This window comes from Ostrea edulis, chromosome 9 (assembly GCF_947568905.1).
Source record: "Ostrea edulis chromosome 9, xbOstEdul1.1, whole genome shotgun sequence".
NCBI lineage: Eukaryota > Metazoa > Mollusca > Bivalvia > Ostreida > Ostreidae > Ostrea > Ostrea edulis.
In genome coordinates this window covers 20,972,681-20,996,451 of record NC_079172.1, presented here as the reverse complement: position 1 = coordinate 20,996,451, position 23,771 = coordinate 20,972,681, and the positions used below count along the sequence as shown (strand labels likewise).

Genomic DNA, 23,771 nt, shown 5'->3' with positions numbered 1-23,771 from the left:
AACTAATTTTAGTTAAGCTTCGACTTGCATGATTAGAAAATATACATTATGGGGGGGGGGGGGGGGGCTTAGAAGAAAATTTGAAAAAGGCTATACAAGAATTTATGGTTTGGCGGAAACCGGCGTGTCTGTACGTAACTCAGACATGAACCCCCCCCCCCCCCCCCCCCAACCCCCCCCCCCCCCACCACCACTTCTCCCTTTGGAAGTAATTTCTAGATTTAAAACCATAGACAACTCTACCCACTGATTATTTTGCATGGCGTATTAGAAATGGTGGTAAAGATGGTGGGAATCCAGTTTTTAAAATTTTGGACGTAGCAAATGTAGATTCGGTCAGATATGGGGGTTCATATCTTACACAATCATTCGATGATTGATACCGTCATGTTTAAAGGAAGATAAAAATTTAACAGACGTCATGAGTAATGTTGTGTAATGGAGATTATCGATTGGCTGTGATAATCTGGATTAAAACAATGCATCTATTATTCATCTGACAGATTCTGAAAAGGACAAAGTGATGACGGGGACTGTTAAGGCAGATATTGACTGTATTCGCTGTACACGACACGGCAATGAACTCAGCAAATATTACTTATGTAGGAATCAACTGTAGGCGTTTCGCATCTCCTACTTTTAAGGGCGCGATTATGTCGCGTCAAGCACCCTTTCCCATCCATTGCAAATCTAAAATTGGCTTCTGTATCATTTCTTGTTCGTAATATGCGTTAAGAAATTGCAACCATTTTATAGGTAGATGCATTAAATATATCTATTTGTTTGTTATATGAAAATATGCACAAGCCGTTGCATGATTAGCACAATAGACATAGAAAATAAACATTTATGGCTTATGTTTACATGAAAATTAGATTTAGTGGGGTGGGGGGGGGGTCTAAAAGTTATTTCCTTACATTGTCAGTCAGCAAGTTGAAACAGCTAAAAAAAAAAATTATATAGATGCTTTCTTCAACTTGATTTGTGACGTCAATAACGTTTAGTGTGACATTTTATTATGGGGCATATTGGTTTTTGTCCATCGGTCGATAGACCTCATGTTGTCCGCTCAATATCTTGAGAACCATTCACTTGATCGTAATGGTATTTCATATGTGGGTTGGTTATGAGTAGAAGAGGACCCCTTTTGATTTTGAGGCCACATAGTCAAAGGTCAAGGGTCAAACTGGACATTGGAATATACTGTCCGCTCAATATCTTGAGAACCCTTTGCTTGACAGACGTCAAACTTGGTACACTGGTACATCGTCAGGAGAAGATGACTCCTATTGATTTTGAGGCCACATAGTCAAAGGTAAAACTGGACATTGGAATGTACTGTCTGCTCAATATCTTGAGAACCCTTTGCTTGACAGACATCAAACTTGGTACACTGGTACATCTTCAGGAGAAGATGACCACTATTGATTTTGAGGTCACATGGTCAAAGGTCAGGGGTTAAACTGGACATAGTCTCCTATATTTTAAGAATTATTTATTTGATTGACACCAAACTTGGTAAACTGGTACAGCATAAGGAGTAGATGACCCCGTTTGATTTTTAGGTTTCATGGTCAATCTACACTTGACATAGGAAGATTTCGTCTGCTCAATATTTTGAATTGATGATGCTACTATCAATTAAATGGTGTGTGTGTATAACCCTTTTCAGTTTTGCACCATGGGGGGCATATGTGTTTTACAAACATCTCTTGTTTTTATAGAAGTTTTAAAGGCAGAATCAAGTTGGATTGGAAGAATTATAAACATATAACAAATATTCACAAAATAATCAAGGATACCATAGGAGTCCGATTTCTTTCTGCATCTCTGGTGTTCGTCGTACTGTGAACCACCATGATGTTTTACGTATATGGATTTTTGTACCGACTTTTTTAATCATATGTTTTACATGGCATATTTTACAGATGTGTGCGAATCTTTCAACTATTCACATATGAAGGAACTGATATTCAATCAGCATGTAACCAACGAACCACAGGTACTTGAACCAGGTAACCCCAGAGCTAAACCAGATACATGTGCACCCTTCATTGAGCCAGGTTGCTTAGACTTGCCAGCATCCTTGGACACTTTGGTGCAGAGCTGTGGACAGCGGAATTTGACACCAGCAGAGTGTACCACTCCACCCTGCAAGCGGCTATTCGAGATGCCAAAGATTTCCCGGAGAATAACGAGGACATACCGTGCCAAGCGACGAAACGGGCATTATCTTACTCCTACATTTGGAGGGACACCGGTCAGGAACCCAAACGTGAATTCCTACTTCAGAAGTGAAGGTAGGAGAAATATCTCTTGGGGACTACACTTAATTGTAGTATAAATCATACAATATTATTCGTTAGCGCTACAAATTGAAAATGGATTTTATTGACATGTATGACATAATATCTTGACTAGTTTTCAACATTGAAAGTTTATATATTTACATGTATACCCCACCCCCACTCCACCCTTTGAAATAAAAGGGATATTGGTTTGCACTTGTAGGTTGGTTGTCGGACTTTCGTGTTGTCTGTTCCAGATCTAGAGAACCCTTTGTTTGACAAACATCAAACTTGGTATACAGGCTCTACCTAAGGAGTAAATGAGCCCTATTGATTTTGAGCTCACAAGGTCAAGGGTCAAACTTCTCTGGACATAGGAAATTATTGTCCACTCAATATCTTGAGAATCCTTTTCTTGGCCAACATCTACTTTTGCACAACGGTTCCCCCTAAGAAGTAGATGCCCTTTATTGATTTGAAAGTCAAGGGTCAAACTCGAGATAGTAAGATATTGTTTGCTCACTGGTTCCCCCAAGAAGGTTACCCCTCTTGATTTTGAGGTCACAAGGTCAAATGGACATTGTAAGACATTGCCTGCTCAATACATGCATCTTGAGAACCCTTTGCTTGACAAACATCAAACTTGGTATACTGGTTTTACCTAAGGAGTAGATGACCTCTATTGATTTTGAAGTCACAAAGTCGAGGGTCAAATTACTCTGAATACAGAAGATACTGACTGATCATTATCCTGAGACATCAAACTTTGTTTTCAAGTCACTAGGTCAAAGGTCATGACTCAGATGACTGGTAATTTGGAAATGTTGAAGACACTGAGATAGATTGTATGCATCTGTCTGTGTGTCTGTCATACATCTATCTGTGTGTCTGTCATACATCTGTCTGTGTGTCTGTCATACATCTGTCTATGTGTCTGTCATGCATCTGTCTGTGTGTCTGTCATACATCTGTCTGTGTGTCTGTCATACATCTGTCTGTCTGTCTGTCATACATCTGTGTGTGTCTGTCATGCATCTGTCTGTGTGTCTGTCATGCATCTGTCTGTGTGTCTGTCATACATCTGTCTGTGTGTCTGTCATACATCTGTCTGTCTGTCTGTCATACATCTGTCTGTCTGTCTGTCATACATCTGTGTGTGTCTGTCATGCATCTGTCTGTGTGTCTGTCATACATCTATCTGTGTGTCTGTCATACATCTGTCTGTGTGTCTTTCATACATATGTCTGTGTGTCTGTCATGCATCTGTCTGTGTGTCTGTCATGCATCTGTCTGTGTGTCTGTCATACATCTGTCTGTGTGTCTGTCATACATCTGTCTGTGTGTCTGTCATACATCTGTCTGTCTGTCATACATCTGTCTGTGTGTCTGTCATACATCTGTCTGTCTATCTACTTGTCCATCATCATGTTTTCTGTGACTGATATTTGGAACAGTTTTCAACCAAAATAGTTTATATAATTTATGGAAAGTCTGTTAATCATTATTTAAAGGAACACACCTATAGATTTTTATGCCCCACTTTGAAAAAGAGGCATGGGAGCATATTGTTTTGCACCTGTCAATCGGTCTGTATACCAAGTCTTGTCCGCTCAATATCTTAAGAACCCTTCGTTTGACAGACATCAATCTTGGTACACTGGTACATCTTAAGGAGTAGATTAGCCCTATTGATTTTGAGGTCATGTGGTCAAGTTCAAGGGTCAGTACATTAAACATATGAAGATATTGTCCACTCAGTTATTGAAAACCCTTCCCTAGACAGTACTCTACTTTTGAAACATACTTTCATTAAAAATACCTATACATTTATCATTACAGTGCCTTTACACAAAGTAAGAAGAAAGCTGAGCTTTGGTCGAAAACCTCCTACTGAGAGGAATCCCAACTCTGAAACAGCGGTATGTATAAAACAAACATAGAGTTACATTACATTACCTCACTCACTGACAACAATCTCTGAAACAGCAGTATGTATAAAACAAACATAGAGTTACATTACATTACCTCACTCACTGACAACAATCTCTGAAACAGCGGTATGTATAAAACAAACATAGAGTTACATTACATTACCTCACTCACTGACAACAATCTCTGAAACAGCAGTATGTATAAAACAAACATAGAGTTACATTACATTACCTCACTCACTGACAACAATCTCTGAAACAGCAGTATGTATAAAACAAACATAGAGTTACATTACCTCACTCACTGACAACAATCTCTGAAACAGCAGTATGTATAAAACAAACATAGAGTTACATTACCTCACTCACCGACAACAATCTCTGAAACAGCAGTATGTATAAAACAAACATAGAGTTACATTACATTACCTCACTCACTGACAACAATCTCTGAAACAGCAGTATGTATAAAACAAACATAGAGTTACATTACATTACCTCACTCACTGACAACAATCTCTGAAACAGCAGTATGTATAAAACAAACATAGAGTTACATTACATTACCTCACTCACTGACAACAATCTCTGAAACAGCAGTATGTATAAAACATACATAGAGTTACATTACATTACCTCACTCACTAACAACAATCTCTGAAACAGCAGTATGTATAAAACAAACATAGAGTTACATTACCTCACTCACTGACAACAATCTCTGAAACAGCAGTATGTATAAAACAAACATAGAGTTACATTACATTACCTCACTCACTGACAACAATCTCTGAAACAGCAGTATGTATAAAACAAACATAGAGTTACATTACATTACCTCACTCACTGACAACAATCTCTGAAACAGCAGTATGTATAAAACAAACATAGAGTTACATTACATTACCTCACTCACTGACAACAATCTCTGAAACAGCAGTATGTATAAAACATACATAGAGTTACATTACATTACCTCACTCACCGACAACAATCTCTGAAACAGCAGTATGTATAAAACATACATAGAGTTACATTACATTACCTCACTCACTGACAACAATCTCTGAAACAGCAGTATGTATAAAACAAACATAGAGTTACATTACATTACCTCACTCACTGACAACAATCTCTGAAACAGCAGTATGTATAAAACAAACATAGAGTTACATTACATTACCTCACTCACTGACAACAATCTCTTACAGGCTGAAGAAAAACCAACAACTGAGGTCCAGGGAAAGGAGAAAGTGATCGAAGCCTCAGTGGAAGATGAGGTTACAAAGCTAATGGAAGATGAGGGAAGTCAGGTCCTGCCACGTGCCAAAAGAAACAAGAAAATGATTAACAAGGCTACTAGGGAATTAAGACACTTAAGTGACATCAGCGACATGCTGCCCACCCGCCTTAGATCCTCCACCAAGTTCTGTAGTGAATCTCATATGCAGGATTTTACATTTCACGGCTTGAGAGCATAGATCATGCACCTGTACACACATTTAAACAATGAAAGTGTAGGTATGACGGACACCAGCATTGTAGGAAAATTAAGTGATGTGTGGAAGCACATTACACAAAGTTTCCTGCAATGCTGGAGACCATCATCTGCCCCAATAATAAAAAGACTGCACTTCATTAACCAGACTTCATCAACACAAATTAAACGGACTGGTCTGCAGTATACCTGTAAAATCCACATTATTAATAGCGAGAACACTCAACGGAACAGGAAAGTCTGGTGGTCACATGATATTTTCAATGGAGGAAAAGTCGTTAGTTTCTCTCTGTTGGGTCCTTGTGATAATTTTCCAAAAATATTTAAGAAAATTTACAGCTACCTTTTATTAAAATACCCCCACAAACGAAGTTTTACATTGATATCTATGGGAAGAGCATGTTTTATTAAAATATTTTTAAAAGAAATCATATTTTTATACAAAACTCTTGGTGAAATCTTCCATTAACTTTGTTTTTATGAAAACATGAAACAGAATTAATCATTTACCACACTTATTTTTTAAACAGTTTTTTTCTTATTTTTACCAAGGGTAAATAACTCTTCCAAAATGTCCGCCGGGGGTTGGGGGTTAGCTTTTAATTATTTGCCAGTCATGTTAATTTGACATGTTTCACTTTTATCATTATTTAACAATAAACATTTATTTTGATTTAAATAATTCGGAAATTTTTCTATCATTGAATACCTCAAATGACAAACAAAATATTTTAGATCAAGGAAATTTGACGTATTCTCTTAACGTTTTGGTAACAGACACGCTGCCCACTATTAGTATGATTTGACATTGTGTCAAGTACTGCCAACTGATTTATGGGTCTATAGGACAAGAGTTAATGAAGAAAAAAAATATATTGAATGTAAATATAGTATTATGCACATGTGTGCAACTGTTAGACTTCTTGTGTTTTTCAAAAGTCAAAGTGCATTTACGTGAGAAAAATACTCAAGATATTATCGAAATTTATACATTTATAAACACCTGCCTGAAAGATGGCTCATTTTTTTCTTACAGAGAAAATCTATTGTACATTTTTGAAAAATGTGAGTGTATGTAAATGCATGTATTTACCGATGCATGTATGTGCAAGTTTTTATTTGCCCATCATACACAAGTTCTGTAATGGTGTAGTGCTGTGCGTCTGTCCATCTCTGTTTCAGCACCCTGTGGGTCTGGTAAAATCAGTACATGCTCCCAAGGGTTTTTTTAAAACAAAAGAATGGTTTATTTGGATATTAACCCTTTCTTACAACTGCATTTCTGAATATATTGGACGGGCGGTTTTTGAAGCGTGAGCATTTGCTCGTTTTATAGAACTGTTTCTTACTATATTTACCGAAAATGCGGTCTGATAACTTTTATAGTAATGCCATTCATGTTTTACAGATTTCTTTTCTATATTAATAAGTGCATGCAAGATTTTTGGACAATTTTGTGTTTTATACCTTAAAATTCTAAAGAGGTGTTCATAATATTCAGAAATCTACAGGTCTTGTTGAATAAGCTACAACAAGATTTGATTGCTTAAATATGTGTACCTAAAGTTTTATTTAGAGTGGGATGTCAATTTAGCAGGTTTATTTTTCAGTTTGAAATGAATACCACTTTAAATCGTGTTCTTTTTGCATTTTTCATGATTGGTGCTTAATCATAGTGCATTTCATTTTTTTTGTTTATATGTACATTAATATCACAAGCATGATATAAAAGATGCGTAAATTTCATTGGAATGTTGTATATTTTCATTCCCGAATTGATGGACATGATTTCCATTGTTAAATTTATATGGTAGATTTTGTTGCCTTTTTCATTTTTTTTTTGGATGTTCCTGAAAGTGACAAGAATTTTTAATACATTTGTTTATTGTTGAACATTGTTTTGAGTAGAAGATGCATGCTTTATAGAAAGGCTATATTTCAGTTAATAAATAATTACATTGAAGAAGTTATTTATTTTTGAAATACCTGAAAAGTGGGTTTGTTTCATTAATACATGTGGAGACACATTGATCTTTTCCCGGACAACATCATTTTAATTTTGAATAACATGCAAACACTAGACATTCTGATATGCATTAAACGTCTATTTTGTTGAAGATAAACTATTAAACAAAAATCCTTTTCTGTTTTAATAAAATATTTATACATTAAAACAAATATAGACAACTTAAATGTAAATTTCATTTATAGAACCACGGTCTGGTTTGTTGGGTATGTGAGATGATTATAAAACTACAATGGGAAATATGGTAAGTTGTATTAAAAAAAACCATTATATGCAAAAATTGTTACATTCTCCTATCTAAGTAATCATCTTGCATATCAAACAAACTAGACAATAAAATGAAAATACAAAATTGACATGTCTAAAATACTGCTCAGTTGAAATTGAAATACAAAATACACTTGGCATTCCATGTTAATTTCCATAGTCCCCACCCACCGACGTCATTCATTTGCACGTGTTAAAAATTTACATCCACTTATGTATAATGAGTACAAATTAATACATTGGAGCTTCAAAGGGTTATCACAGAGAAAACGGTTGTAAATATTAAAGAATGTTATGCTAGTTTTATCAAAAATTCATGTACAGTTGTATGTGTTTATAATCGCAGTTTATGTAAAAATCAAATGGAGCTTAGACAGATTCGGAATGCTCCAGGGGGTTTTAGATACGGACAATTAGCACAAATCATGCTGACCATTTTTCATTTGAATGAATGAAAGAATCTTCAGCATTGTGACAACAACAGGAAAACAAGAGGCCCATGGGCCACATTGCTCACCTGAGTCACCTTGGCCCATATCTGAGGACTTTCCATATATATTTGCATGTAAAACCTAATAGTCCCTATTATGGCCCAAACTACCCTTTGCAAACTTGAATCTACATATGTACACTATGTCAGAAAGCTTTCATGTAAATATCAACTTCTTTGGCCCAATGGTTCTTGAGAAGAAGATTTTTAAAGCTTTTTCCTATATTTGCATGTATGTAAAACTTTGACACCCCCCCCCCCCCACTTGTGGCCCCATCCTACCCCCCGGGGGCCATGATTTGAACAAACTTGAATCTGCACTATGTCAGAAAGTTTTCATGTAAAAATCAGCTTTTCTGGCTCAGTGGTTCTTGAGAAGAAGATTTTTAAAGATTTTTTCTATATATTTGTATGTAAAACTTTGATCCCCTATTGTGGCCCCATCCAACCCCCGGGGCCCATGATTTGAACAAACTTGAATCTGCATTATGTCAGGAAGCTTTCATGTAAATCTCAGCTTTTCTGGCTTAGTGGTTCTTGAGAAGAAGATTTTTAAATGACCCCACCCTATTTTTGCATTTTTGTGATTATCTCCTCTTTGAAAGGGACATGGCCCTTCATTTGAACAAACTTGAAAGCCCTTCACCCAAGGATGCTTTTGGCCATGTTTGGTTGAAATTGGCCCAGTGGTTCATTAGAAGAAGATGAAAATGTGAAAAGTTTACAGACAGACGGACGCCGGACAAAATGTGATCAGAAAAGCTCACTTGAGCCTTCAACTCAGGTGAGCTAAAAAAAACAACAAAATACAGACCCAACATGATCAGCTCAACTCTAAATTCCATTATAACATAAAACCTTTATGTCAAATATACAAATTCACAGTCATGATTCAAATTTGTCAAATAATTTGTTGAGAAAGATTGGAACTTGCATATTCTAAATGATTATAATGAAGTAGAATAAAATAGGAGACAACTATTTATCAAATTTACTTCATTTATATAATGTGCAACTGTACAGTCTCAGGTATGTAAGTATGCCTTTAAAATGGCTTGAAACTGTATTTAGAATTCACTAAATCTAGGCGGGCCCCATATCCCCGGCCTTTTTCGATTACTCCTCACAAATAGTCCTAGGGGTTGGCATCTCTGCTCTGTGAAGAATATGATATTGAAGGGTCAGAAAACTTGAAAAACGACTCTGCATTCTTAATCAGAATTTTTGCCAGAGAGAGTGGAGGAACATCAACAATTCCTGCTAGAAGTTCAATCATACAGCACAAAATGGTGGGCACTGAGCTGCCATCTTCACTGAACATGGTCTCTAAACTTTCAGGATGCAAATATCGTAATTGTTTTCGGAGAAAATGGACTTGAAAGTCTTTCATGCTGTGCCATGTTTCTTTCTTGGATTTCCCAAAGAAGGAGAATGGTGCATTGCTCCGGAGAAGTATTTTTTCCACTGGGATGATTTTCTTCTCCATAAGGGAGACAAATCTGGAGTTACATTTCAAATTATGAGCTGAAAAAGTAAGGGTATATATGTACTATGATATAGATGCTTTTTGCAGTTATCACAATTATATTTTTTATTATGATTACTGTACACTTCACAAATCTGTTGCAATGAATTATTTCCTTACCATCAACCATTACAAAACATCTAAATTTGTTAATTAAAGTGGCTACATCTTTTTCAGTGAATAAACTGTCTTCATCAAAAGAAATGCACCAGGAGTAGATCATCAGGGGGTAGGAAGAGAGGGCCTGAAGGAAGTTCTCATGAATACACTCATTGGGTCCAACATGAAAATGTATTGGGATTTGTCGATTGTAGCAGAATGGAACCTGTAAAGAATAACATGAGAGTAATCATCATGTGGACTCTGGGCTCTGAATGAATAGTCCTACAGTAAAGTAAACCTAAACAACCCCCTATTATAACAAAGCAATATCTGTTCCTTGCAGCACAATATCTAGGTCTTGTGACCATAAAACAATCAAATTTTCAAAAATAGAATTTTGTTTTGCCACTCTGAGAACAAAATTTGTCTGATAATTTTTTATGGTTATTTTCTCAGAACGGAGAAAAATAACAAGAGGCCCATGGGCCACATCGCTCACCTTGGTCCATATCAGAAGTCTTTCCATATATATTTGCATGTAAAACCGTAGTCCCTATTATGGTCCCAACCTACCCCTGGAGGCCATAGTTTTTGCAAACTTGAATCTACACTATGTCAGAAAGCTTTCATGTAAAGCTCAGCTTTTCTGGCTCAGTGGTTCGTGAGAAGAATTTTTTTTAAAGATTTTCTCTATATATTTGTATGTAAAACTTTGATCCCCTATTGCGGCCCCATCCTACCACAGGGTGCCATCGTTTTAACAAACTTGAATTTGCATTATGTCAGAAAGCTTTCATGTAAATATCAGCTTTTCTAGCTCAGAGGTTCTTGAGAAGAAGATTTTTAAAGATTTTCTCTATATATTTGTATGTTAAACTTTGAACCCCTATTGTGGCCCCATCCGACCCCCGGGGGCCAAGATTTTAACAAACTTGAATCTGCATTATGTCAGAAAGCTTTCATGTAAATATCAGCTTTTCTGGCTCAGTGGTTCTTGAAAAGAAGATTTTTAAAGATTTTTCCTATATATTTGTATGTAAAACTTTGATCCCCCTTGTGGCCCCATCCTACCCCCTGGGACCATAATTTTAACAAACTTGAATCTGCAATATATCAGGAAGCTTTCATATAAATCTAGGCTTTTCTGGCTCAGTGGTTCTTGAGAGGAAGATTTTTAAAGATTTTCCCTATATATTTGTATGTAAAACTTTGATCCCCCCTTGTGGCCCCATCCGACCCCCGGGGGCCACGATTTTAACAAACTTGAATCTGCACTATGTCAGAAAGCTTTCATGTAAATATCAGCTTTTCTGGCTCAGTGGTTCTTGAGAAGAAGATTTTCAAAGATTTTTCCTATGTATTTGTATGTAAAACTTTGATCCCCTATTGTGGCCCCATCCGACCCCCGGGGGCCATGATTTTAATAATTTAGAATCTGCACTATATCAGGAAGCTTTCATATAAATCTAGGCTTTTCTGGCTCAGTGGTTCTTGAGAAGAAGATTTTTTCTATATATTTGTATGTAAAACTTTGATCCCCCTTGTGGCCCCATCCGACCCCTGGGGGCCATGATTTTAACAATTTAGAATCTGCACTACCTAATTAAGCTTATCTATAAATTTCATCTTGTCTGGCCCAGTGGTTCTTGAGAAGAAGATTTTTAATGACCCTACTCTATTTTTACCTTTTCTTGATTATCTCCCCTTGGAAAGCCTGGCCCTTTATTTTAACAATTTAGAATTCACTTTACCTAAGGATGCTTTGTCCTAGGTAAGCTGCCATCCCTGGTTTCGAATCTCACCTATCTGGGTTTTACATCGGAGGTTTCCTTCTCCTAGACAGATAATCGTCCCTGATTATCGACATCATGTCTTGCCGGCTATATTCCCATAGCTGGGGCAAGGTTGATGAGTGCTAGGGCGTGTCCACACGCCGGTGGGCCTACACACTGCATCTATGGGGCCCTTGCTGCTCCCAGATCCCCATTAGTTCGGCCTGGTCCCGAGAGAGGCCAGTATCCGTGTGCTGCCAACGTGGAGGCACTAATGGAGTCTTGGTAATGTAGAGGCTATGTACTGACAGGAGAGGCTGACGCACTCGGCTCTCTTTTCGCAAAAGGATGCTAGTCAGCGGCAAATACATGCACAAGACGCATATCACTACCCTGTGGTATATACCACCAACACTCCGATGTAAAACCTGGGGGATGGCATCCAATAGTCTTAAAAAGACCGTCATCTAAGGGAAGGAAAACCCCAACAGAAAAACCACCTCAACGAGGTTGAGCGTAGGGCTAATCACCCGTCCTCATAAAAAGAAGTTGATTACGGAAACTATGAACAAGTCAATAAGAAGTCGTGGGGTAAGCATAGCTATCGAGCATACTCCAAAGGATGATTTCATAGCGGACAGAGATGCAAGCATGATGTCTACGGGCCAAAGCCGAAAGGAAGTTCGCGGACAGAGGGATATGCTAGCAAGCCCCCAAAACATCGTCAGGTTGGGATCATGGAACGTAAGAACTATGTACTCCACTGGAAAAACCGCACAAGTAATAGCAGAAATGAAGAGATACCACCTAGATATACTTGGAATAAGCAAATGCAGATGGACAGATTCTGGAAAAATCAGAACCCAGACAGGTGAAACGATACTGTATTCTGGAAGAAAAGATAACCATCACAGTAATGGAGTTGCTATTGCTATATCAAAGGAGAAAGCCAAGACATTATACCAATGGGCACCCATTAACGACCGCATCATAACTGCCAGGTTCTGGTCAAACTATATAAAAACAACATTAATACAAGTGTATGCACCTACCAATGATGCAGACGAGGAATCAAAAGATAATTTTTACGAACAACTACAGGGAGTCATAGACAACACTCCACGCCATGATATTATAATTCTAACTGGCGATATTAATGCAAAAGTAGGTAACAAACAGGAAGGAGAGGATGGAATTGTTGGAAAGTATGGTTTACACTCGGAAAGGAACGATAATGGAGAAAGATTTGCATCATTTTGTGCCATCAACAACTTGGCAATATCTTCAACAATGTTTAAACATAAAGACATACACAAGCAGACATGGACTTCACCAAATGGTCAACACAAGAACCAGATAGACCATGTAGCAGTCAATGGGCGCTTTAAAAGATCTGTATTGGATGTCAGAGCACAACGAGGTGCAGATGTCGGATCTGACCACAATTTAGTCATCACAAAAGTAATGCTTAAACTGCACAAAATAGGAAAGAAACCAACATCTTCAACAAGATTCGAGACATGCAAACTTAAGGTACCAGAAGTTCGGAAACAATTCCAAATAGAACTGAGGAATAGATTTAATGCACTCATTGAAGACAACACCATAGGTCCCAATCCTGATGATATAGAGGAAAGATGGAACAACATTAAAACTGCATATAATGAAACTGCCATAAACGTACTTGGGTATAGAAAAAGGAAAAACCAAGAATGGATAAGCCAGGGCAGTTGGAAAAAGGTAGAAGAGAGGCGAGTTCTAAAGGGCAAAGTAGAAAGTGCAAGATCAGAGAGATTAAGAGCTAGACTAAAAGAAAAGTATGGGGACAAAGACAAAGAGGTGAAAAGAAGTTTTAGAAAAGACAAACGACAATGGGTAGACGACATGGCGAATGAGGCACAAGAGGCAGCAAACATCGGAAACATGAAAACTGTATATGATGTAACCAAATTATTGTGCAATGAACGTCGAAAAACTGTTGAGGCAGTAAAAAACAAGGAAGGAAATCTCTTGACTAAAGAGGAAGATATAAGAAAAAGATGGATGGAACACTTCAGCGAAGTGTTAAATAGACCAAACCCTATTGATCCTGCTGAAATACTAACAGGGGAGTCCATCGAATTAGACATAGAAACAGGTCCACCAACAGAAGATGAGATAAGGAGAGCATTGAAAGAAATGAAATTAGGCAAAGCTCCAGGTGTAGATAACATCACTGTAGAAATATTGAAATCAGACATAGAAACAACTGTCAAGGAACTACACAAACTATACAACATTGTCTGGACAACTGGAAAAGCTCCCAAAGATTGGAGAAGGGGACTTATAATAAAGGTAGCAAAGAAAGGTGACCTGACAAACTGGAAATTGGAGAGGAATCACACAAATAGCAACAACTGCCAAAATAATGGGGAAAATAATAATAAAAAGAATTGTACTTGGTGTAGACAGACATTTGAGAATGGAACAAGCTGGATTCAGGGCAGTACGGAACAGATATTTGTCCTACGTAATATTCTAGAACAAGCTATAGAATGGAACTCCAACCTCTATCTATGCTTCGTCGATTTTGAAAAAGCCTTCGACAGCGTACACAGGGAAACCCTTTGGAAGATCATGAAATCTTATGGAATACCAGACGAAATAATCAGTATGGTTAAATTAATGTATGAAGACAGTGAATGCGCAGTTGTTGATGGAAATGGTACAACAGAATGGTTTAATGTTAAATCTGGTGTCAAACAAGGATGCAACATGTCGGGTTTCTTGTTCCTCCTGGTAGTTGACTGGATAATGAAAAAGACAACAGCAGATAACAACTCAGGCATAAGATGGAATATGACAACAAAATTAGACGATCTAGATTTTGCAGACGACATCGCTTTATTATCCAGCAGCAAAGATCAAATACAACAAAAACTGAACTCTCTAAACAGATATGCAGCTAGAACAGGTTTAAAAATCAATACAGGAAAAACCAAAGTTATGCATCTAAATGCTGCAAACATCACACCAATAACCATCAATGGGAACAACATAAACGATGTGGATGAGTTCATTTACCTCGGAGCAACAGTAAGCAAGACAGGAGGTACTAATGAAGATATAAGAAGAAGAAATTTGGCCATGCAAGAGTAGCATTCCATAAGCTACGCAAGATCTGGAGCAATAACCAACTCAACAGAAAAACAAAAATGAAGCTCTTCAGCTCAAATGTAATAGCTGTGTTATTGTATGGCAGCGAGACCTGGAAAATGACAAAAGGGGACGAAAAACTTGTAGATACCTTCCAGCACAAATGTCTTAGGAAAATCTTAAAGATCTACTGGCCAATGAAAATATCAAATGTAGCAGTTAGAGAGATAGCAGGAGTAGCAAAGATCAGCACTATGATAAAAACACGCAGATGGCAGTGGATTGGACATGTGCTACGGATGGATAAAAGAACACACCCATATGTAGCCCTTAGTTGGACACCAGAAGGAAAAAGAAAGAGAGGAAGACCGAAGGAAACGTGGAGAAGAACAACAGAAAGAGAGAGGAAAGAATTAGGTTTTGGGTCATGGACAGAGGCAGCAAGATCAGCCCAGGATAGAAGTAAATGGAGAGGACTTGTTCATGGCCCTATTCTCCACGAGAAGAGAAGGAATTAAGTCAAGTAAGTCAAGGATGCTTTGTGCCAACTTTGGTTGAAATTGGTCCAGTGGTTTTTGAGAAGAAGTCAAAAATGTTAAAAGTTTACAGACAGACGGACGACGGACAAAATGTGATCAGAAAAGCTCACTTGAACCTTCGGTTCAGGTGAGCTAAAAACAGTAAAATGTTTGAGGTGATAATTTTCGTCTGAGAATTGTTTTATGGTTGCAAGGTCTGATCTACGCTTTATTAATGCAATTTTTTCTGTAACATATATTTACATGTAGTATAATACATTAACGCCAGTACTTAGTGAAGGAACAGTCAGGACCTGTTTTAATGATTCGAGTTTCTCGTACTCTAGCCAACATTTAAACAGCATTTCACTGAGACACATTTGTCATAGTGCAACACGGTCCCAAGGTATACACGGAGCATAGCCCTAAATATCAACCAAATTAGATCTTGTATGAGTAAAGTCTGTCACAGTCAAAACTCGTACCCATTAAAATGACATCATAACAGCAATTTGAAAAGAAACTAAAAAATTTATTGTTGGAGTTATCTCCCTTATCAGAGAGGAAGGAGAAACTTTCCCAGTCATATATAATAAATGTACTATAGTTTTATTGATTCATTTTAATTATCCGTCATAGCCGAAGATTCAACAACTGGAAAACTGCATGAACATTTCAAATACGGACTAATAAAAATCCTTCAAGATAGGGAGGACTAATAGCAGTCAATGAATATACAATGTATATTAAAGGTGCTTATTTTAAAGGCATATTCAAATTTTTCAATAAATTCTTTTAAACATTAAAAGTGGCATAATTTTAAAAGTATTTGCATTTCTACATGTAGCTTATTCTTGTAAATAAAAGCTTAGTATAGAGACACTTACAAGTTCTTTGAAATTGGACAGCTGTCTATCTTTTGCGAGTTTTCCCTTACGATAGCACAAAGGAATATCTCCAATACATGCTAATCCTGTACAACTCTGTTTTAATTGTCTCAAGCATGCCCTGACACCCTGTTCCTCAAGATATGCATTGAATCCTAATGAAAAAGGAAAAAGTAAATCACAAATACAAAAATAAACAACTACCGGTAAATGAGAAAGGAAAACATGATATGGACCTTATTTAGCCCGCAAAAAATATTGATTTTTCACATTGGTTTACATTTACTTCACAAAGCTTAAGAATAAAGAACTCGAGCCACGAGTTCATCATTTGTACATGACATACCATGTAAGCCACGAGTTCATCATTGGTACATGACATACTGTGTAAGCCACGAGTTCATCACATATTTAGGGATTTTTCCATGAAAATGATTATATATATATTTAGCGAGAGCTATTTTCAGCAACATTAAAATTCCAGAAAAGATAACATGGAATAAATTGTTAGTGATATTCAATTTTAGCAATCTCAACTTTCTTGCTAATAATGCCAAAATTAAATCCTCACTTTATACACTACTAAAAACACAGATAACATTCACAATTTATTCCCATTCATACATGTATCCACAGACAATTTAATAAAGTATACCACCTAGTGTACAATAGAATAACAAACATATATAACATAACTACATATTTGGCCTTCTCGGGGGCTACTCACGTGACAATGATAAAATAATCTGACCCCAAAGCTGAATTCCCAGGTTGACACCCTCAGGAAATCCCTAATGAACCCGGGTTGACATTATTGAGTCAACCTATCTAGTATCCGGTTTGACCTCTTCGGGGAACCCATCAGAACTCGGGTTGACTCCATTGGGTAAATTCCTATATGAAGTGTATAGGAGTCCCTAATGACACATCAGGAGTCCCTAATGACACATCAGGAGTCCCTAATGATACATCCCTTGTACTGACCTATCACTTTCTGACACTAAGCACCACACTTTCTGACACTAAGCACCACACTTTCTGACACTAAGCACCACACTTTCTGATACTAAGCACCACACTTTCTGACACTAAGCACCACACTTTCTGACACTATGCACCACACTTTCTGACACTAAGCACCACACTTTCTGATACTAAGCACCACACTTTCTGACACTAAGATCTGAATGTTGATCATCATGTACACTTTCTGACACTAAGAATTCTCCATCTTTACCTGCATTGACATAAATAAAATGTCTGTACTTTTGGCAAAATGTCAATGCCTCATTAGCTTCCTTTAATGTGTCTGCTTTTACCACTATTCTCTGAATACCTGCAAATATCAAATATCTAAAATAAAGTAAAATATCTAAAATATAAAAAAGAAGATATTACTTAAAAGATCTTCAGAAAATGAACACCATACTTATTCTTGATGAAAATATGAACATTATAGATCAAGAAATATCAACATATCAACATAAAGGTGGCTTGGCTTGTGTTCCCATGTATTCAAGAAAACAGGACCTGGGACAAGTATCCCAGTAAATCCGAATAATCCCTGTAAATGATAGTGATTCCATATATTTAATTATTGGCTCAAGTAGAGCCCGAGGAGAATTGCATCTATGTTCATAGTTTACGAGACCCTTTAAGTTTTATCCTTTGAAAAGAATTTTTTAACCCTTAGAACACACGTTACAATATGATGATATGTAACAAGTACAAATCAAAAAGGCAAGCAATATGTAATTTTAGAGAAAAAACATGACTTTCAAGAGACGTCCGAGTTATTTCCCTTTGGAGAACTCTCGAACATAGTAAGGCATGAAACAGTTTGTTTACATGCAAGAGTGGGACAAATATTCATCACAGTATAAGTGAATGTACTCAGTAAGCTTCTCATATATTGTTAGCTGTTTGATCACCCAAATTGTAATGTAGTGTTATAAAATGTATAAGTCTTAATGTAACTTGAGCTACCTTATATAGAAATATCAACATTATATTGAAATATCAACATTATATAGAAATATCAACATCAGGCCAAAATAAAAAATTAGGGGTAGGTAGGTAAAACATTTTATTTCATTGAAACATTTTATTTGAAATCTTAGTTTTTGATACACTTTGAACATATGTCTATTTACATTACAAGTTAACCTTTCAAACATTTTGAAAATCAAATTAGTAGTGAAAATGTAAATTTGTCGATCAACACAAAAGAAAATTGCAGATTTTTATTTTATTTAGGCCACAATTTTTTAATTTCTTGATTTACAGATATTTTTTTTTTTAAATTAGGGTCAATCGGGAGGGGGGAAAACACAAAAATAAAATAAACATTTTTAATATCTATCGTTGTTTTATTTTCAATGAATCAAATAACACCATTTCGTGAGCACAAATAAACAAAACATGTATTAGTATTAGATAAAAACTCTTAATAAAAAAAAATGCAATTTCAAATTCAGTGTATATAACTACTATCTGTTACACTTTTGTAAAACATAAGCTGAGAAAATGTGTACTAAGGTCATATCATTTTGATGTTGTAAAGTATTCAGTATTTATACTATATGCCAGTGTTTAGTAATTTTGTTGTATCCAGTAAATAAAATCTTAAGGTTTGGCAGGAATCCAGAAACACACATGTACATATATTTCATTTTGGCCTTATATAGAAATATCAACATTATATAGTAATATCTACATTATATAGAAATATTTCATCAACGTTATAGATAAACATATAGATACATTTGTAAGTATCGGATGACATGTTTTCTGTGTTATTCCAAGAGCATCAAAGTTTATGGCATGCCTGTACTTGACTGACACATATACATGTACTTGGAACCACATGACATTCAGTCAGTGCAGTGACACTTTTACTATATAGAGAGCTTTCTGCAGATCATGTTCCTGGGAACACTAGCTTGTGGTGGACAGTTTGTAGATCCACCTAAACAAACACAAGATATTTCACTCTGAACGGTAATTAAATAACAGACAGTGGATCTTCACTGGGATTCAAACAAAGATTAATTAATCAAGCTAATTAATGTGCTCTAGAAATGCAAGAGTATTGAATGATTAATTTTTTAATTATGGTACAGGTAAACAAGTGAAGGGCAAATTAATGGGTCTTGAATCTTCCTGTTATGGGTGATTAGAAAGCCTGCTGAGACATCTCCCTGTCATATATCATGAAAGGCAAAAATAACGAACAGTGATCAATCTCATAACTCCTATAAGCAATACAAAATAGACAGTTGGACAAACACGGACCCCTGGACACACCAGAGGTGGGATCAGGTGCCTAGGAGGAGTAAGCATCTCCTGTTATAGCTATTACATGTGATAAAATCATTTCTGAATCATTCACCCTCACCTCTCGAAGCGATATTTCTGATGAACTTTTCTGTGGTATCATCGTTCTTTGCACTGAAAGCCTTGCAATGGAACAAACATGATCCACAGTCAATAACGTTGTACCCGAATTGTATTTTGATTTCCTTGAATAATGGGCATACAGTAACCTCGTTAGGCTGGCCCGCTTTTCCAGAGACTTTCCAGTACTTGACACTCTTAAACTTTAGCAGCTGTCTACTGCTGATCTCCGTGATAGTCCAGTTATATTTTGCTGTGAAGGATGGGTTACTGGTAGCGGTAAAAGGAAGACATATCATTATTCACAATCCCATACATGTACAATAATATATTGCTTATTGAAATTAAGAATTTCATCCTAAAAGTATTGATGCAACCAAATAATTGTTTCTCTGGCATATGATGGTGGAAAAGGTAAAGAGATGGAAAGAAAGAAAAAGCATCACTGAGGAGGAAAGAGAGAGAGAGAGAATAATTGCCAGAAGGTCCCACCTGTTCTGTGAGAGAGAATAACTGGGGGGGGGGGGTGATCCCCCCCATCCTTTGAGAGAGAATAAGTGGGAGGTGGGCCCCTATCCTGTGAGAGAGAATAAGTTGGGGGAGGTGCCCCCTTCCCCCGTCCTGTGAGAGAGAATAAGTTGGGGGAGGTGCCCCCGTCCTGTGAGAGAGAATAAGTTGAGGGAGGTGCCCCCTTCCCCGTCCTGTGAGAGGGAATAAGTTGGGGGAGGTGCCCCCTTCCCCCGTCCTGTGAGAGAGAATAAGTTGGGGGAGGTGCCCCCATCCTGTGAGAGAGAATAAGTTGAGGGAGGTGCCCCCTTCCCCGTCCTGTGAGAGGGAATAAGTTGAGGGAGGTGCCCCCTTCCCCCGTCCTGTGAGAGAGAATAAGTATGAGGGAGGTTTATTTTTATCAAGATCAAGATTTCCAAGAGATGGAAATAATAGTACAACGATTTTGCAGTAAATTGTTTAGTGCACTTCATACAACTCTTTGTAGCTGACAAAACCTTATAAAAGAGGACACACAATGTTTAGAAGAGATTTTATACACACATACTGTATGCAGCAAGAGTTGTTAGAAGACAACTTAACTCACTGGAAGCGTGATTCCACTTACCCTATCACCCTTGGTTCAAAAGATATATCTAAACCTTTCACATTTTGTAAATCATGTTTATGGGGACACAGAATTTTTTTTTTCATAGTGCACTCCCTTCCAGAGTGTCAGAGCAGGTTAAATGGTAAAAATTGAGCTCACTTTACACGTTCTATCAGCCCTCTCTCTATCTCACTCTCTCCCTCTGGATTTAAAATTCCATAATTTATGCATCACAGTGATGCTTAATTTTGTTTTTCTAATAATCATGACTGCATCGAAACTGGACAACCTACTATGACATACAGGCAGTATTTACATATAGTTTGTACAGATTCACACCAAAATCTAAATTAAGTGATTATTACTTGCACATCTGAAGAATTCTACTGTCAACAAGATATTCTCTTGGTATTGACACCAAAGCTTTTCCACTTAATCCAGCGTTTTTCTGTTTTGTGTCAACTGGAATGGCCACCTGTAGATATCTTTTTCCTCTAAAATCATTCTTCTTTGTAAGCTTTGTGATCACAGTTTCTGGGGTAATTGTTGGTGGCAAGTTTTCTACATAAATAGATGAAAAGTACATTTTCTATGGAAATAATCAAATATATTTTGTATATCAAAATCATATCCTTTGCTTCGCTCATGATTATTGTAATTACACAAGGATCTGAAGTAATCAAATAAATGGTCCAAAATGATCTTTCATTAGGAATATTAACAAGAACTATTAGCAGGGTTCGACACTAAGGGTATAGTCCAGTAGGAAATCTTGAATTAATCTTACTATGTGTGTGTGTGTGTGCACATTGTCCTGCTGAAAATTTAATCCATTGCCTTGCTTATGCTGTGGCATTAATGGTACTGACACAGGATGCAGAATTTCATCTACATATGGTCTGGCAGTATTTTAAGATACATTCAAACTGTGAGTGAGAATTTGTGTTAATCGCACCCCTGACCATAACACAACCTTCGCCAGATCTATTACACTCAAGAATGCAATAGTCTACATAACATTCATGTGCACGATGGTCACAATAAACATATACAGTAAAATATCTGTATCTCGAATATGGTTTATCTCGAATACCCCGCTTGAGTCGAAGTCGACCGCTGGTCCCATCCGTTTTCCCTATATAAATGATTAAAAAAAAACTTCTGATATTTCGAACACGGTAATCTCGAATACTCCGTTTATGTCAAAGTATTTTCAAGGTCCCATACCCCAAATTCACCTGGTTTATCTCGAAGTGCAGTCACTTTTCCGCTCTGCTTACCATACCTGGCGTCGTTAAGTCACACATTCACACCCGTGGCTACATCAATTATAATTAATGACCGCTAATCCATGCTCGCTTTTTCCGAGTAGACCCAGTAATCCCATACTATGCATAAAATATCCTCCTTCAAAAAAATATCCAAGATCGATTTTGGATATCTCGAACCCCCGGATATCTCGAAGTTTTTTCGAGGTCCCTCGGACTTTGAGATAGAGATATTTTACTGTATTAAACTTTAGCTCTGCCGTCACCATTACTAATATTAAGTCTGGACTCACAAGAAAACAAGACTCTTGTCCAGCTTTGGCATTGATTCTCTGTAACGTCGGTGGTGAGGTTTAAGCTGTAACCATTTGTAAGGTCTTCTGATGTTTTAATATTCTGGATACTATCCTACGATAAATGGACCTTACCATGACTTCCAATTGTTTGCCTCGCAGCAGCTGTAAGCCTATCCCATAAGTGATATTGCTGCATGTATATATATTAATAGGCTTGTTGACATGGCATTATCACAAATGGTTGACCAGGTGTTAAGCGATCATTAGTCTAATGATACGTCACAACAACTGGCTTACTGTACAGGGGTGATCAATAGTGACCCTGTCTAATGAAACGTCACAACAACTGGCTTACTGTACAGGGATGAAATCTAAAATGTCTACCTACCTCTTGCTGATCGTCTGCTTGCTGGAAGCATTTATAAACAAAATTCAACAAACGAGAATACACAATATATATACCTATATGAAAGAGAGCTGGGGTAGACACTGTCACATGATGCAAAGGAGTCAAATCTTCATGATAAACATTTGTTCTATCAGAGCCGAAAAATGAGTACACTTTCGAAAACGTTGAAGTCGCCCTCCGTATTGCTTTTCGTGCTTTCCCCCCGTCAAAACAAATAAAGAAATAACCCATTAAAGATCCCACAATTGCTGCTGTGGTGCCAGGCATATCCATGCAAAAGCAAATAAACATTGTGATAATTACCGGCACAAAATATGTCACTAGAAGTTTAGTGATATCTCTGATCACGTTTTTCATCTTGTTAATTACTGTTACTGACACTGTGAATGTGGAACAGTGTTTGAGCAACGTTAATCTCTGGGATGTTCTTCTTCCGGTTTCAAGTGCAGGGCCTTGTCGGCATCATTGCAATGGGTTCATAAGGGAAGGTGTCGTTTAAAGAATATTCAAAAGAAACAGCTGATACCAGAACCTCGAGAGGTCCATTGACATTTCTGTGTGTGGTGCAATGCGAACGTAACTAACTGAAACTTTCGTGACAGGAAGTTGAAGTTCGCTATATAAAACATAGAGTTATATGTGAAGACTCATAATATCCGCAATGTACGAGGATAGACTTGACCCGCCACTGTGTGCATACCCACTTTTCTACCCAATAACAAAATGAGTATAGAACCAAATATATATATATATTTTTAAAATATTATAGGGAATTGCCTTTCGGGTTGTGGACAATAAAATAAAATAAAATAAAAAGAATAATAAAAATATGAATCTTTGAGGTCGTTGACAAGTTTTGTTATATGT

General features: G+C 37.0%; 2 protein-coding genes across 3 annotated transcripts in view; one reads left to right on the top strand and one right to left on the bottom strand.

Annotated features, from left to right (window-relative positions):
* The window catches only part of LOC125657699 (uncharacterized), a 33,785-nt gene extending 26,105 nt beyond the window's left edge, over nucleotides 1–7,680 (top strand). The window contains exons 6-8 of the mRNA XM_048888434.2: nucleotides 1,929–2,300; nucleotides 4,128–4,207; nucleotides 5,431–7,680. Coding sequence (XP_048744391.1) covers nucleotides 1,929–2,300; nucleotides 4,128–4,207; nucleotides 5,431–5,700 — 722 coding nt within the window. The 3' untranslated portion in view covers nucleotides 5,701–7,680. The remainder of the gene's footprint in view (nucleotides 1–1,928; nucleotides 2,301–4,127; nucleotides 4,208–5,430) is intronic.
* Nucleotides 7,681–7,853: 173 nt separating this feature from the next.
* On the bottom strand, nucleotides 7,854–23,771 carry LOC125657690 (uncharacterized). 2 transcript variants are annotated; one of them, XM_048888418.2, is made up of 7 exons: nucleotides 22,958–23,771; nucleotides 21,297–21,492; nucleotides 19,837–20,105; nucleotides 17,677–17,775; nucleotides 16,440–16,594; nucleotides 10,146–10,350; nucleotides 7,854–10,024 (listed from the first exon to the last, which is right to left on the bottom strand). In XM_048888418.2, exons 1-7 carry the CDS (start codon nucleotides 23,259–23,261, stop codon nucleotides 9,636–9,638), a joined length of 1,617 nt encoding a protein of 538 aa, XP_048744375.2. In that variant the 5' UTR covers nucleotides 23,262–23,771; the 3' UTR covers nucleotides 7,854–9,635. The 2 variants fall into 2 exon arrangements, with proteins under 2 accessions (XP_048744375.2, XP_048744376.2); XM_048888419.2 differs by having other exon boundaries at nucleotides 23,208–23,768.

Excerpts from the sequence above, each read along its gene's own strand:
- LOC125657690 (XM_048888418.2), bottom strand. The coding sequence starts at position 23,261 with ATGAAAAACGTGATCAGAGATATCACTAAACTTCTAGTGACATATTTT. Across the intron at positions 21,493-22,957 it reads CCCAGCTCTCTTTCATATAG|AAAACTTGCCACCAACAATT; the intron begins GTATATATATTG and ends CTATTTATGTAG. Across the intron at positions 20,106-21,296 it reads AGAATTCTTCAGATGTGCAA|TAACCCATCCTTCACAGCAA; the intron begins GTAATAATCACT and ends TACCGCTACCAG.